The sequence below is a fragment of the Scyliorhinus torazame genome, chromosome 19, assembly GCF_047496885.1.
Source record: "Scyliorhinus torazame isolate Kashiwa2021f chromosome 19, sScyTor2.1, whole genome shotgun sequence".
In the NCBI taxonomy this organism is placed as follows: domain Eukaryota; kingdom Metazoa; phylum Chordata; class Chondrichthyes; order Carcharhiniformes; family Scyliorhinidae; genus Scyliorhinus; species Scyliorhinus torazame.
The window spans coordinates 99,957,452-99,973,666 of NC_092725.1; the positions used below are offsets into that span (position 1 = coordinate 99,957,452).

Below are 16,215 nucleotides of genomic sequence, written 5' to 3' on the forward strand. Positions count from 1 at the left end.
GGCAACAGGTGAGGGAATTTCCGCAGCTCCCGACGCAGGAGGTGCAGGACAGAGTGATCTCAAAGACATGGGTGGGGGACGGTAAGGTATCAGATATATATAGGGAAATGAGGGACGAGGGGGAGATTATGGTAGATGAGCTGAAAGGGAAATGGGAAGAGGAGCTGGGGGAGGAGATTGAGGAGGGGCTGTGGGCTGATGCCCTAAGTAGAGTAAACTCATCGTCCTCGTGTGCCAGGCTAAGCCTGATACAATTTAAGGTGTTACACAGGGCACATATGACTGGAACACGGCTCAGTAAATTTTTTGGACTAGAGGATAGGTGTGCGAGATGCTCGAGAAGCCCAGCGAATCACACCCACATGTTCTGGTCATGTCCGGCACTACAGGGGTTTTGGGTGGGGGTGACAAAGGTGCTTTCGAAGGTGGTGGGGGTCCAGGTCGAACCAAGCTGGGGGTTGGCTATATTCGGGGTTGCAGAGGAGCCGGGAGTGCAGGAGGCGAAAGAGGCTGATGTTTTGGCCTTTGCGTCCCTAGTAGCCCGGCGCAGGATACTGTTGATGTGGAAGGAAGCCAAGCCCCCGGGTGTGGAGACCTGGATAAATGACATGGCAGGGTTTATAAAGTTGGAACGGATTAAGTTCGTCCTAAGGGGATCGGCTCAAGGGTTCACCAGGCGGTGGCAACCGTTCGTCGAATACCTCACAGAAAGATAGAGGGAATGGAAAAGAAGAAGACAGCAGCAGCAACCCGGGGGCGGGGGGGGAGAAGAGGAACCAGAAGGACTCTCAGGGATGTTAGTGTACATGTATAATATGTATCGGTTGTTGTTATAGGTAATTGTATATTGGACTGTTGAATTGTATTTTTGGAGAGTATTTATTTGGGACAAGGCAGTTGCCATTCAGTTTTGTTTTTTAATTTTGACGTTGTTTATATATTATTTATTTCTTGCTTAAAACTGGTCACTGTTATTTATATTGTTATATTACTGTGTAAAGGATACACAATGTACTGTCATGGTTGGTCAAAAATGTTGAATAAAATATATATATTTTTTTTAAATGTACCAAATATTCCCCTCAGTGTTCACGATGCTGCTTGTAATTTGGTTCCAGAAAATCCTCGAAATTTGGACAAACATTCATTGGACCATCAGAAAAGATTGGCTGTGTTATACAAGAGACAGCAATGCAGCAGAAACTCATTCAGGGGGTCGTCTCCAATTTGGACAATCAGAAACCTGACAAAGGGAAGCATCTTGTCTTTGATTTTAAAGAAGAGAGTGAAAACAACATACTGTTTGGAGATATCAGAGGGAATTCTAAAACCAAAGATGCAAGTCTATCAGTAGGAGAACAGAGAAAAGATCTAATAAAGATACGGAAAAAATATAGAGAGTTGGAGGGAAACACCAGGGGGCAATCCATGAACTAATCATGATGTAGACATGAGAAACTCTGAACCAATAAAGTCACGCCCATCTCGGCTAAAACCATGGAGACTGGTTCAATTAGAGACCAAAATATGGTGCATGTTGGATATGTTGCGGAAACGCTGTGGTCACCGAATACAAAGTGGAGTTTGGGAGATGGTTAGTGAGCAAACCAATACTAGCTACCTGAAACTTTTCAAGTCCATTAAAATGGCTGACACAGGAGCCAGTGACCTGGTGTTGGGGCAATGCTACTAGCCCTTCAGCACTTTGAAGTATATGTCCAGCATGATAATTAATAAAGTTTAGCTTATACCCCAGACCTTAATCCACTTTCATTTAAGGAGAAGTTTATAATCCAGAGCACTAGATTATTCCGTTGAAGTTTATTATAACAGTTCAATGCTAAAATTGTACACATTGCCGGAAAGGGTAATCGGGTTGCAGATGCTCTGTCATGGGTTTAAGAGCTGACTAGCTACCAAGGTAGAGTTTGGGAAGGATGGATATGCATTCGTGATTTGTGTCTTGCATACCTCATAATGGCCTTCAAAAGGGAATTGGATAATTACCTGTAGAGGAAAAACTTGCAAGGCCAAGGGGAAACAACAGGGAGTGGGGACAGCTGAATAGCTCTTGCAGAGAGCCGGTATGCATACAATGGGCCAAGTGGCCTCTTTTCTGTGCTGTAATTATTTTGTCATTTTTCCCATCTACAAGTACAGGTAAGCTGCATGACTTATCAAATGTGAAAGAATTGAACAATTCTTCCTAACTTGGCATGCTCACTATCTTTATAGGAGAAGAATACAAGACCAGAAAAATTGATTTCTCATCCGAGGGGCAATAACTTATTTATTCGCCTTCAGCAGAATAAAATATTTCAACGTATTTCACTGGAGCATTTTAAAACAAAGTCGGACACTGGGCCACATGAGGAGATAGTAGGGCAGATGACCAAAAGCTTGGACAAAGACATTTTAATAAGTGTCTGAAAAGAGGAGAGTGAAAGTAGAGAGGTCTAAGGAGGGGAATGCAGGGACCCAGCAGCTGAAGGGTCAGCCACCAGTCGTGGAGAGATTAAAATCGGAATGCTGAAGAGGCCAGAATTAAATAAGCACGGATATCTCAGAGAGTTGTGAGTTTGGAGGAGATTAAACGGAGAGGGAGAGGGAGGCATTTGGAAACAAGGCTGAGAATTTTTAAATTAAGGTGTGCTGACCTAAAGCGAGCTCAGTGGTGATGGGCGAATGTGACTTGGTGCAAGTTAAGACAGGAGCAGCAAAGTTGCGGGTGGACTCCAGCTCCTGGAGAGTGAAATGTAAGAGGCTAGAATCTGTTTTCCATGATTATCAATCTTCTATATTGGCTCACAAATCATTTTAAAATCATTATATGGTAAGTAAGGAAATAAAATAATAGCACACCTCAAAAATGTGCCATTTTCCACATTCACCCAAATAGTACCAGTTCCACTGTGCATCAGATGTATCCATTTCCTCCACATTCCCCTCCTCCATCATTGAAGCATATTCCTCTCCAGCCATTGTTTAAATTACTGTGTGGTTGTTAGCTGCAATTCAAAATAATGAAAATATTACTGAACTGTTTGAACATGTTCTAATGACACAGCTTGGTTCAGTTGAATTTGGGCAGGGGACGCTGTTTCACAACCATCTACTTCAAGCTGTTAAAATGAGTTGGTTGCAATTTAATTGCCCAGGTCATTTCCCTAAAACTGGTGCATGCCAAATCTCTTTCAGAACTCTGCTGCTGTCAGTTTCAAATTCCTAAATGCTGTCTTCACTCAGTCTAACTCTGAAGGCCACCCACAAATTCTGGGGGTTGCACAACTAGGGAGAGGTGTTCTACTGGTATTTAAAGGGCTCCTCAACTTTGATTGCACCCATTTTGTTGTAATAGACTGTTGTTAGGCTGGTCTATTTCTGGTTGAGGCAGCTGAAAAAATGGTGAGGATTTTGTGGGGGGGGGGGGGGGGGGGGAGTCCTGCACAAACTCAGTCAGCAAGATGTGCTGCTCAGCCTGTTACGGGGCTCAAGGATCAAGAGGAGGAAGTGAGAGTGGAGAGACTAGTAGCTGCAGTAAGATGAAGCTGAAGGCAGGGAGAGCAGGAAGTCATAGCCCACACGGGATTACAAGATCTCCTATTAAGGGACGGCAGTCTGGTTGCTCTCTGCTTCACCGGGGAAGCTGTTACATCAAGTGTTGCAACACCAACTGTAACATAATAATAATATAATAATCACTTATTGTCACAAGTAGGCTTCAAATGAAGTTACTGTGAGGCCGGTACGGGAATTGAACCCACGCTGCTGGCCTTGTTCTGCATTACAAGCCAGCGGTTTAGCCCACTGTGCTAAACCAGCCCCAATACAATAACCCTAAACATAAGGTGAGGGACTCATTTTCTACATCTTCAGGTCACTCGAGGCTGAAACACTGGCCATGTTTAGTCAACTTGCAATGCATGCAGGCAGGGTCATGAATGGCCTCTTCTCCAAAGCAAACAACTTCATCTCCTGTATGAAGACAGCAATACAGGAAGACAGATCCTACCTTTTGTCAGTATTGTGTGTTTTCCCGAAGCACACAGAGTCACTGACTGCACCCACGTGGCTTTTTCAGGGTACAAACACCCTAGAATTTTTATGAACAGGGAGAGCCTCCATTCACTGAACACGCAGCCCATTGCACAAGTCTGTTGTTGGGGCTCAGGAGATGAGTCAGGATCTTTCACTAACAACAAGTTCATAACAGCACAGTGTACTGGGAACAATGAGATCCGATACTAGGCTGCATGCAGATCAAACAAGCAAACATTTAAGTTTCAAATCCAAGTCTGGATCGGACTGTGTCACAACCTCCGACCCCTTATCTAAATGCATCTGTTCAGCTGTGAGCACAGTTATCCAAGATGTTATTTTTCCACAATAATGTCAATTTAAATGTCAAGCTTTCTGAAGGACTGGGTATAGTTCTGGGCAAGGATACACTGCCTTTGGAAGGAGGTCCGGTGCAGATTCACTAGAGTGTTACCAGCAGTTAGATAGATGATGAGGAAAGATTACATAAACTAAGCTTGTATTCCCTGGAATATCAAAGGTTAATGGGTGATTTGACTGAGGTTTTTAGGATTTTGAAAGATTTGAATACGGTTAAAAAATAGACTATTTTTCTTCTGGTGGGGAAGTGTAGGAGAAAGGCTTGTAATCAGAGACAGGCCATTCAGGGGAGACGTTAAGGAACACTTCACACAAATGTTGAAGAATGGAACTCTCTTCTATAAAAAGCAGATGATGGTAGCGCAATTGACAATATTAAATCTGAGATTTATAAGATTTTTTAATATCAAAGGGTAATAAAGAACATGGGGCTAGGGTGGGTGGATAGAGTTAGGATACAGATCAGCTACAATCAAGACTTCAGGATTCATCCTGGGGTACTGCAAGTGTAAGCAGTAGTTTGATGAGAATGATGAAAACATCTGCTATCTTCGCAAGTGGAAACAGCTCGCACATGCAGCCCCACAGCCGACCATCAATCATCAAACCTATTAAAAAAATGCTAAAGCTCCGATTTGCTTTAAGGGATATGCTGAATGGCTGGTGGAATGCAAAAGCTGATGGGCCACGATGTCCAGCTGACAGGCGCAATCCGTGTTTTTTACAATGTGCCGAAGACTGTAAATGGCCCACCCGTCGTTCCTATCGTGACAACAGATAGAAATGAGCTGTCACGGAAAGGTGGCATGAGCAGTTGGTGAGCTCCTGAACAAAGACCCCACCTCAGCAGATTCCCTGCATCAAATTGAGCAGTTGTGTGGGAAAGAAAGGACGTCTCTTTCTCCTTCGATTGAAGAGGTGATAAAGACAATCAAGACAAGACCCCAGGCCCAGACTGCTTTCCCGAAGAGATTGGGAAGTGTAGTAGCACAGAGCTGGTTAACAAATTTATAATCATTTTCAAGAGTATTTGGGATCAGGAAAAGGTTTCACGGGACCTCCAGGTTGTCAGCATCTCGATGTGAAAAGGATCCAAAAACATTATGTGGCAACTACCGAGGAATAGGTCTTCTGTCAATCACAGCAAAGGTCCTTACAGGGTCCACAAGTCAACTTTGTAGATGAAACTCCGGGAATCACAGTGTGGTTTTAGGGTTAATTGTGGGACAGCTAAAATAGTGTTTGTAGCAACACAACTACAAGAAAAGTGCAGAAAGCAACATCAGGATCTATATATGCTGCTGTCTCTTAGCCCTAACTAAAGCTTTTGACCATGCAAATCAACCTGGTCAACAGAACTTGCTCAAGCTAGAATATCCAAACAAGCTTGCCAATCCCTACACCTATTGAATGTTGGCCAGATTGATGGCACAGTGGTTACTTCACAGTGACAGAGACCCAGGTTAGATTCACGGCTTGGGTCACTGTGCGGAGTCTGCACATTCCACGTCTGAGTGTTTATTCCCACAAGCCCAAAAGACATGCTGTTAGAGAAATTGGACATTCTGAATTCTCCGTCAGTGTATCCGAACAGGCGCCGGAGTGTGGCGACTCGGGGGTTTTCACAGTAAGTTCATTGCAGTGGTAATGTAAGCCTATTTGTGACACTAATAAAGATTGTCATGGTTAGATGTGTTTGTGTCTGTGATGAGATGTCCAGTACCAGTGGGATAAAGCAAGGACGCATCGTGGCTCCCCAAGTTTATAATCTCTTCTTTGCTGTAGTGCGTATGGAAGCCATCAGAGATATGCCTGCAACATCAGCATTGTGTTCCATTCAGGGAAGCTCTTCAATCTCTTTCAACTGCGTACCTCCACCAAAGTCACAGAGGTAGTCATCAGGGACCCTTTCGTTTACAGATGACCATGTAGCTGCCCACAAGACATCCAAACTATGGCAAACAAAATCTCAAGTTCTGCCAAAACCGTTTGTCGACAAATCAGTATCTCCAAGATCAACATTGTTTCAGCCAGCACCAGGCACAAGCTACGAAACACCAGGCATAACTGCTTACAGCATGAGTCTCAAGGTTGGAGAAAAATAATCACAGACCATTTGCAGTGTGCTCTCCAGGGATTCCGCTACTGAATAAGACATCAGTGCACACAACCAGAAAGCAGGTTCTCCCTACAGATGACTGCGATCTGTCAGAAGTATTAAGTTGAAGGCTAAAAACAAATTCTCATCCTTTCCACCCTGCTCAATATCCTGATTCTGCTACAGTCATCACATCAATGGTCAGTGTCAATCCCGTGGCCGACTCTGCTGTCATCAGAGGAGCCAGAGCAAATGAGGAAATCATTTACAGTTTTGACAGACTGGAATATCCAGGAATCTCCCGCCCCTCTGGTCCCATCGAGGCTGAACAAGCTCCACAACCTCCCACTGTATTGAGTGGGGGCTCCAGGCTGGGGAATTGCAGTCGCCCACAGGGAAGGGGATTCCCCACATCTCTGGGAGAAAGGCCGAGGGGCTTCCACCCTCTTCCTCTTTCACTCACCCCGAGCTCTGCCTCTCCCGGCCGGGATTGGAGGTGGACAAACCCTGAGGATTGAACCCGGGCTCCAGGCCCCGGCCGGCGCTCAGTGCCCATTGGGGCGGACATTTTCCGGCGGTTACACTCCGTACGTCAGCTGCCCGGCTCCGCTCCTCGCACCGCCGCAATAACTAACCGACAGGGGGCCGGAGCCTTGGGGGATGGTGGCGGAGAGAGGGGGGGGGGGGGGAGGGGGGAAGGAGGAGACAGAGACACACAAAATCCCCCAGCTCGCTTCCGGTTTGTTGCCCAGGTGACTGACCCTCCTGTTTCCCGGATGTACCCGGAGTGCGCTGTCACTCACCGTTACGTCACAACCAGTAAGGGGGAAACCTCTTTGGCCACGCCACTCTGCCGGCCACGCCCCGTCTAATTGCCCCGCCCCCTCCTCGACCTCACATCCGGCCCCGCCCCCACGCTGGCCTCGCCCCTCCCCTGGAACAGCCCCCGCTGTTGGCCCCGCCCCACCACTGCCCCACCTCCTCCACCGTTTTTTCAGTGGTGTCAGAAGGCCCCTTCCCTCAGTGAATATTCTGGGAAGGGGGTTCACCTGCATGCCCTGCCTGCTGTCAAAGGATTATGTCTGTCACCCCCTCCTATGCCGTTGGCACGGAAGAAATAGCGCATACGATTGGTGTACTGGGGCCAGTCCTCATTGCATTTCCTGGTTTTCCTTTTTGCTTTTTGTTTCTTAACAGAGTTGTCATCGGGGAGTTTCGAAAAGGCTGCTCAGAATCTGGTGCTTAGTCCTCATCGCCAATGTAGTAATTCCAGGCTCAACTCGAGCTTTACTTTCTCGAGTGTTAGGAACTCCCGCAGGTCCCCCATCCATGCTGAGTCACAGGGCGGAAAAGCCGACCTCCACCCCAACAGAATCCGCCTGCGGGCAATCAACGAAGCGAAGGCTAAGACATCTGCCTCCTCACCCGCTTCCAACCCCGGCTGATCTGACACCCCAATTATGGCTTCTAGGGGACCTGAATCGAGTCTCACCGTGTTGTTGTTTGCTTGATGCTGTCTTTTTCCCTATAGGGCAGTGTGTATTATGGGTGCAACCATAGGTTATCCTTATTTAGCAAGTTCGTGTTCAGTCGAATCTGGAAAATGGGACTTGTGTATAGTAATCATGCTTTATGTTGTCTTATAATCCTGATGGTTTTGGGGGGTGGGGGTTTTTGTCTTCATTCTCCTGTCTTGTTAGTGGGAAGATGAGTGGAGCTGGAAGACGACTGGAAGGTTGGGATGAGTGGAGCTGGAAGACGGCTGGAAGGTTGGGATGAGTGGAGCTGGAAGATGGCTGGAAGGTTGGGATGAGTGGAGCCGGGAGAGGGGTGGAAGGTTGAAATGAGTGGAGCCGGGAGAGGGGTGGAAGGTTGGGATGAGTGGGGCCGGGAGAGAGGTGTAAGGTTGGAGTTGGTGGGGTTAGTTCATCCCTATTGTATTGAGGGTAGATCCCCAGATAGAGCTAATCTGTTTCAGGGTTTTTTCTTCTCTTTTGGTTCTTTTTGATTTGATATTTAAGAATCTGTGCCTTTATGCTTCATCGGCCTGGAGAAACATTTTGTTAGTCTGGGGAGGACAGGGTTCTGCCTGACTTTTTCTTTGGGTTGAGTTTGTCTTTTCTTCTTATATGAGTCTCTATCCTTTTTCGGTACAATTGGAGCTGAGAGTGTCTTGTCTGTTTTTAGAGCAGACTAAGGTGGAATTGGTATCCATTGAGGATGGGGAGTGAGGGTGCTTCTGGGTTTCCTTTGTATAGTGGTGGTTTCCGCGAATTGGTTCCAGGGGTTCTCTTATTTCCTCTCTCACCTGGGTGAGCGTGTTGCTGGTCCAGGCTTTGGTGTGGCCTAGTGGAATACGTGGTGGGGGGTCTCTTGGGGTTTGGGGGAAGAGGACCGGCTCTCCCTCCCATGAAGACCAGTCTCGGTGGGTGTCTTGACACTCTTCCTTCTTCGGTTCGGAGTCGCCTCCTGGCTAGGACTAGAGTGTTATCCTTTCCTTGTGTGAGTAGAGTGGTGCCCTGACCTGGATGGGGTTGGATAGGATCTGACTCAGCGGGGTACTAGTTTTGGGTTGTGTGAGAGGAACTGGGGACATAACTTAATGCATCCTTTTCTTTTAGCATGGTGTTTGGCCAAGCCAGGCTCGACGCTGTGGTCTGGTTTCGGTCTCTGCTGTTTTCAGGTGGTGTTGGCTTTTCTCCTGGGAGTCCTGATGGGTGGAGTGGGTTGTCTAGTGCCAGGGGTTGTTCAGCCCTCCCTCCCAGTGTGTCCTATTGCCAGGCATCCTGACGGCACCTCTTCTCTCCTGGGCAAGGCCTCCCATTTATGGCAAAGACCGGAGCAATTGTCCTTTCTTAAGTTATGTGCTTTGTGAATATACTGTCTTCTCCTTGGGGAGAGGGTTAGCTCAGATAACTGTGGACTTTTCACTCTTCTCCTTTTACTATGGGAGACCCGGGACGGGATTCGCCGCTGTAGGGATTCTCCATTTTGCCGGCGCCCGGGGGTTTCCCGACGGCATGGGGCTGCCCCATAATGGGACCGGCCGGCGTAACGGAGAATCCCACCGGTGGGTCGAAGCTGAAAAGTGGCGTGGTGGGGCGGAGAATCCAGCCCCCTGTGTCTGAGTTTTACTTGGACCTGTTGGTGCCAGTCCTCGTTTCATTATTTTTTTAAAAATTTAGAATACCCAATTCATTTTTTCCAATTAAGGGGCAATTTAGCGTGGCCAATCCACCTACCCTGCACATTTTTGGGTTGTAAGGGCGAAACCCATGCAAACACGGGGAGATTGTGCAAACTCCACACGGACAGTGACCCAGAGCCGGGAGCACACCTGGGACCTCGGCGCCGTGAGGCAGCAATGCTAACCACTGCGCCACCGTGTTGCCCTTCATTATTTTTTGACAATATAATTGACATTGATTCTGTCCCAGGCCTGGATGAGGGTTCAATTGAATTTTGCGTGTGCTTTTAACTTCCCCTTACAGCTGGGGTTTTTGAAGACTTTCTTTGTTTTTCTTTGTAGTGGTGAGTACGATGTATCTGTTCTTGGCTTTTGCATGGGTGCAGTTAGATCTGATATCCGAGAGAGATGATTGGGTTGGATGGCTGATGCCTGTGGTGCTGCTGGAGCCGAGGGGGCTGTATGCTGGTCTGCGCCCGACCTGGTTACGAGGAGTGCAGCATGGGATGGTGCGCACCGTCCTGTCATGTCTTGGTTTTATGACTTAATCCTGTTCTTCCCTTGGTCTCTGATGGGGTGGTGAGAATATTCGGGTTTTGCCCAGTGATTGTACCAAAGCAGTTGTGATATCCTTCTCCTGTTCCATTTTGTGCCTGTTTGTTGAGCCTTTTCTTTTGCCGCTTTCCTTATGTATGGTATACTTTTTGTAACTTTATTGCGTTTGTTTCTAAAATGTAAAATTCCAATAAATATATATATTTTAAAAAATTAGTGATGATCTAATTGAAAGGTAAAATCCTTTAGTGTTTTGACAGGCTAAATGCTGAGAAAATGTTTCCCCAGACTGTGGAATCTAGAATGGGGAGATCATAGTCTCAGATTAAGGAGTCAGCTATTTAAAGCTGAGATGATGAGACATTTCTACATTTGGTGGATTGTGAACCTTTGGAATTCTTTACTCCAGATAGCTGTGGATGTTCAGTTGTTGAGTACATTCAAGAAGGAGATTGATCTATTTTTGGCTACCAAGGAAATTGAGGGATATGAGAAGAGTGCAGGAAGATGGAGTTCAGTCAGAAGGTTGGGGGCGGCATGGTAGCACAGTGGTTAGCACTGCTGCCTCACGCCACTGAGGACCCGGGTTCGATGCCGGCCCTGGAGCATTGTCCGTGTGGAGTTTGCACATTCTCTCCATTCCTGCAGGGGTCTCGCCGCCACAACCCAAAAAGATGTGCATAGTAGGTGAATTGGCCATGCTAAATTGCCCCCTAATTGGAAAAACATAATTGGGTACTCTAAATTTATTAAAGAAAAAGAGATAGAAGATTGGCCATGATCATATTGAATGGTGGAGCAGACGCAAAGGACCAAATGGCCTACTCAAACTACTACTTCTTACATTCCTAGTACTTGGTGGTAGGTTTGGCATTCAGGTTAGGTTTGTGAGTTAGGTTTAGGGTTAGTTGGGCTTTGGGTTAGTATCAGTGTTCAGGGTTTGGGATTCAGATTAGGATTTGGGATTCAGATTAGGGTTGGGATTGGTGAGAGAGGTTAGAGGGTTAGTATCAGTGTTCAGGGTTTGGGTTGGAGTTATCACAACTCTTACAGTTTTATCACAGCTCCCACTATGTTAATTGTATTTTAGTTGTATTTAACTGTATGAAGGTGGTGTGCATTAAATGAACATTCACTTGAGCCCCTACAGATACAGGAAGTCTGTGATACACATCTTTGTTGGATGTGTGAGTTTGCAGCACCTCTTTGATTATGTGAAGGGATATACTCCTCGATATCTGACTCTACTTCATTGCACACTCCTCCTTGCCCAGTGCGGAGGGGTGCAGGCATATGGAGGATTTCCATGTGGGACGGCTCCTGGGCCTGGCTAGGATTGCCTCAACAAGTCCAGGCAAGTTCGAGAAGAACTCTCTTTTCCAAAAAGTGATGTATGTTCAGTAGGTCTCACAAAGAGGTTCGTTCGGAGTCTTGTTTGGTTGAACATTCAATGTTTATTGCTAACATATAACCATTTACAGGGTGTAGCCCAAGCTATGAGCTAACTCCTTGCCTGCTTCTACACTGTTATAAAAACAGACCATATCCCCGAATTACATACAGTTAGATTTAACTTTTAGTAAGACTTGTTTTTGTTTTTTTTTAAAAAGGGCATACAAGCCCAAACACTAGCTAAACCTGTAAAGTAACCACTTCCTAGAATTCCTTTGTGGATTACACTTGACCGACTGAGTGGGATGTCGCGCCTTTTTCAGATAGAAACACTTGAAAGGAAGAGATGCAATGCAAAAACTAAACTGTAATCTGTAGAGAAAATGGAGGCTGATTACCATCTCAGCAGAAACCATCTCCTGTGAATCATATTCCAGTCTGTGGACATGATAGTTGAAAGAAAACAACTGTGGGTGAAAGACATGTTTGTGTTTTCCCCTTCCAGGAATACACAATAAAAGGCGTTAAAAACCAACTGCAACCCTGGCCTCGGTGTGTTAGTCTGGTTTTCTAGTTCTACTCTGCTGGTGGTGGTGAAGGTTACAGCAGAAGAACATCCACTAGGCATTCCTGTACCTGCAGGTAAAAAAGTCTCTGAATGCTGGAAGCAAGTCGCAAAACCACAGTCAGAAAAAAAAAGGACAACTCCTTTTGTATAACTGCAGAACCAAGAATCTCCAAACTGCTCAATTACCAAATCACCCAACTTAATGGCCACAATGTTTCATCGTCGACTCCTCACGGACAAGCCTAAGACGGATTTATTTTCAGTTTATTTTTGGACTCACTTCTCATTTCTAATCTGTGTGCATGTATATTGCGTTTCTTTATTTTGTTCTTGCATTTTAGTAATTAATAAACTCACTCTTTAACTCAAAAAAAACTGGTTAAATTGGCTCCTTTTAAAACAAATACATTTGGACTGAAAAGGTATCATCAAGGGGTGGGGTCTTTTTCAAATTAACCTTATTGTGACCGACCAAAGAAGGGAAGCCAATTCATCCCTCTTGGGGCTTAACTCCCAATTTGGGAGTAGTCTAGAATCATAACAAATTGGGGGACCGGTTGGAACAACACAGTTCTCTGTCCAGTCCACACCTCCCTTTGCTAATCTCAGGTCATGTGTCTCATTACATCTCACTGTGGGCAGTACTGCTGCCCCGTCCCACATTAACCCTTGCTATGCCAGATACCCTTATACCACAAAAAGCTGTTCAGGCGAGAGATATCAATAGAAAACATTGGAAATTATTGAAAATAGAGAGGGGAAAACCATGGACCGATTTGAATCAAGGATGAGAATTTAAAAATTGAGACATTGCTTAAACAAAGCAGAATGGTACGGTCAGGGTGATGGTGATCAGGAACCACAGACAAGAGAAAAGTTATGATACAGGAAGAGGCCATTCAGCCCATCATGTTTGCACCAGCAAAAAAAAAAGAAGAAACTAGCTGCTCATTTTAATTCTATTGTCCGGTATCTGGTCCATAGTCTTGCAGCACAGGTCCAGGTACCATTTAAATGAGTTGAACGTTTCAGCCTCAATGACCTAATAAGGCAGTGAACTCCAGATTCCACCACCCCTGGGTGAAAAGATTTTCCACTCATGTCCCCTCTAATCCTTCTACCTACCAATTGATTCCTCAGATAGAGGAAACAAGTCTCCAAATCCCCCATAATTCTGTAACCCTCAATTCGGTCACCCCTTAGATCCTCTGATCTAAAAAAAAAACAACAACCCTCGCCTATCTAATCTCTCACTTAGCTGCAATTTTCAGATCCTGGCAACATTTCCTCTGCCCTCTCTCCAGAATAATTGTCCTTTCTGTAATGTGATTTCCAGAACAATTCCAGCTGTGCAAATTAGGACACGCAGCAGAGTTTTAGATGCACTCAAGATTACAGCAAGATGATCATGTGAGGCCAGCTAGGAGTACATTGCAATGGTCACCAAGAGGGAACTAGGGTTTCAGCAGCAAAGGAGCTGAAACAGGGATGACTCAGATGACACTACAGCATGGAATGGGGTGGGCTTAGTAATGGCACAAATGTGTAGTCGAAAGCTCATCTGATAGAAAATATAACACCAAGGTTGTGAACACACTTTTCCAGTGACGATAATGTGCCCTTAAATCTCACAATGCTGCAAATCCAGGGAGCTGGTTTAGCACAGGGCTAAATTGCTGGCTTTGAAAGCAGACCAAGGCAGACCAGCACCCCCCTACTTGTGACAATAAGCGATTTTCATTTCATTCCATTCATCTGAGCCAGAACTGAGTTTTCATTCCATTTGTGATTATTAGTGATTAATGCCCTCACCTGGACCGGATGTGCCCGCCTATTTTTCATTTAACCACAAATTAAGAGGAACACGGTGTCCCTTTTGCAAAGGACTGTAACAATTAAAACACTTTAAAAGAAAATTTGGCCCTCAAATGAAGATGACATTATTGTCCACACTGCTGCTCATTGATGGCCTTCCACTCTCAATTGGAAGTGAAGTTATGGTGACTGAGTTAATTATATGGACCTATTCCCTGATGTTTGGTGTGGGAGTAGTTGAGCAGGATGCTATGCACGAGTAGTGTGATCCTGCTGTTGTTCCTCTCTGTCGTCCAGTTAAAAAGAGCCCAGGGAGCTGGAGGTAAACAATTACTGTCTGGATGTATTTTAGTTTATTAACATTCATCCAACGGTTACTTTCTCCCAGCTGTAGATTGGTTCCTTGTGTGAGGTTAGAATTTCTGCAAAAGTAGGGATTTTTCTAACTCTTTCTCTAATTCTGGACCCATTGCAGTAAAATCACACAATGTGTATGGCAGACGCTGTAATCGGCTCTCTGAAGAGCTGGTCACTGTCCCTTGAGCGATTTCAAACTGTTGCGGGAGTTCAGCGTGTGTCAGTAGCTCCAATTACATTTAAACTGTGTTCTTGGTTTCGGCTCTTCGTCATCTTCTGGATTTTGAAGCAGTATTGAGATTACTGATCAGCGAACCAAGTCCCAGACTATGCGAGGGCACTTGCATTGTCCGACGGTTGAAGTTGTAATTTTCTTCGGAAATATTTTTAAATCCCGAATCTCTTATTGTTTGCGTAACCAAATGAAACAAATTGTCACGCACCTTTTGTATGGCCACAAGGCATGAACTGCTCTCAGACTGAATATTGAGTGAATGTCCACAAGTTTACCCCATAAGGCATGAACTGCTCTCAGACTGAATATTGAGTGAATGTCCACAAGTTTTGCAAGTATTTGGACTGGGAGGAACTCCCTCTGATGGAGTGATGTGAAATAATTGAATCGGTGTTGGAAGCTTTTTTTTTAAATGAATTACTCTTAAGACTGTTTTTCAAACTCAAAGCAAGGACCGCACGGTGGTGCAGTGGCTATCACTGCTGCCTCACGGCGTAGAGGACCTGGGTTCAATCCTGGCCGTCACTGTCCCTGTGGAGTGCATTCTCCCCATGATTGTGTGGGTCTCACCCCCACAGACCAAAGATGTGCAGGCTAGGTGGATTGGCTATGCTAAAAATTGCTCCTTAATTGGGAAAAGAAAGGAATTGGATCATTTACATTTATAAAATAAAACTCTTCAAAGTCGAACAAGAACATTATGACCTGAGGCTGCCTTACACCTCCCGAGACAAACCGATTTTCCCCCTCATTGCTTTGAGCTCAACATTAACCATCTCGATTTGCTATTAAATATGTCCTCTTGATAGTTCTCTGTTCTTTCACGATGATCCTCGCTGCGTAAGCATGTACTGTTTGCATATCAACCTCCTGTGCTCGATGGCCAACATTGGCTTCCAGTGAAGGAACGTCTTAATTTCAAAATTCTAGTGTTTTCAAGTCACCCCCCTCCCTATCTCAGTAACCTCAATTAACTTTGCACTTGGCCTTCAGGGGTGGTCTTACCCTGCTGTAGGAGAAGGGGTCAGTTATTTGGTGAGTATTTCAGCTGTTCTGGTGCAGCAGTGGGAGATGGCTTGTAGGTTGATTGACTGGTAAGTGCTCAGTTTCTGGGGCATTGTGTGGAAAGATCTGTGTCTGGAATAAGGGAAAGTTAGAGCAAAAATGGCAAGTTAATACAAATAATCCCTAGTAGAATAAAGTTAATGAAAGAGAAGTAAAGTTAACACATGGCAGGGCAGCTCAGTTGAGAGGAATGAGTAATATCTGCAAAGTTATGGACACTGCCGGTGTCCTACCCAGACCATCCTATGATCAGGAGACTCTACCAGCTACATATATTGAACCCAAGTTTCGAAGTTCAAGTGGTGGCTGGAGTCGATGTGGCGCATTGACAGGCTGAGAGCTACATGCTTAACTCGTTTGGAGAGGTGGTCACATCGCAGCTTAAGGCCCTGGAGGCAGAGAGGGAATGGATAACCACCAGACAGTCCAGGAGAACTAGGCAGGTAGTGCAGAAGTTACCTGGGATCCCGCTCAGAAATCAGTTTTCTATTTTGGAAGCTGGTACTTCCAGAGGAGTGCAGTCAGAGCCAGGTTTGTGACACTCG

At 45.5% G+C, this 16,215-nt stretch overlaps 2 protein-coding genes across 3 annotated transcripts in view; one reads left to right on the plus strand and one right to left on the minus strand.

The window, feature by feature from the left end:
• The window catches only part of parp11 (poly(ADP-ribose) polymerase family member 11), a 28,988-nt gene extending 21,797 nt beyond the window's left edge, over positions 1-7,191 (minus strand). Inside the window, exons 1-2 of one of the 2 annotated variants that reach the window (XM_072484917.1) lie at positions 6,960-7,191; positions 2,863-3,008 (exon numbers count right to left, since the gene is read on the minus strand). In XM_072484917.1, coding sequence (XP_072341018.1) covers positions 2,863-2,982 — 120 coding nt within the window. In that variant the 5' untranslated portion in view covers positions 2,983-3,008; positions 6,960-7,191. Of the gene's footprint in view, positions 1-2,862; positions 3,009-6,959 lie in introns of those variants that run through there. The other variant, XM_072484918.1, reaches the window with a different exon arrangement.
• LOC140395964 (uncharacterized) overlaps positions 6,353-16,215 on the plus strand; it is a 46,456-nt gene continuing 36,593 nt past the window's right edge. The window contains exons 1-2 of the mRNA XM_072483993.1: positions 6,353-6,488; positions 7,694-7,759. Coding sequence (XP_072340094.1) covers positions 6,353-6,488; positions 7,694-7,759 — 202 coding nt within the window. The remainder of the gene's footprint in view (positions 6,489-7,693; positions 7,760-16,215) is intronic.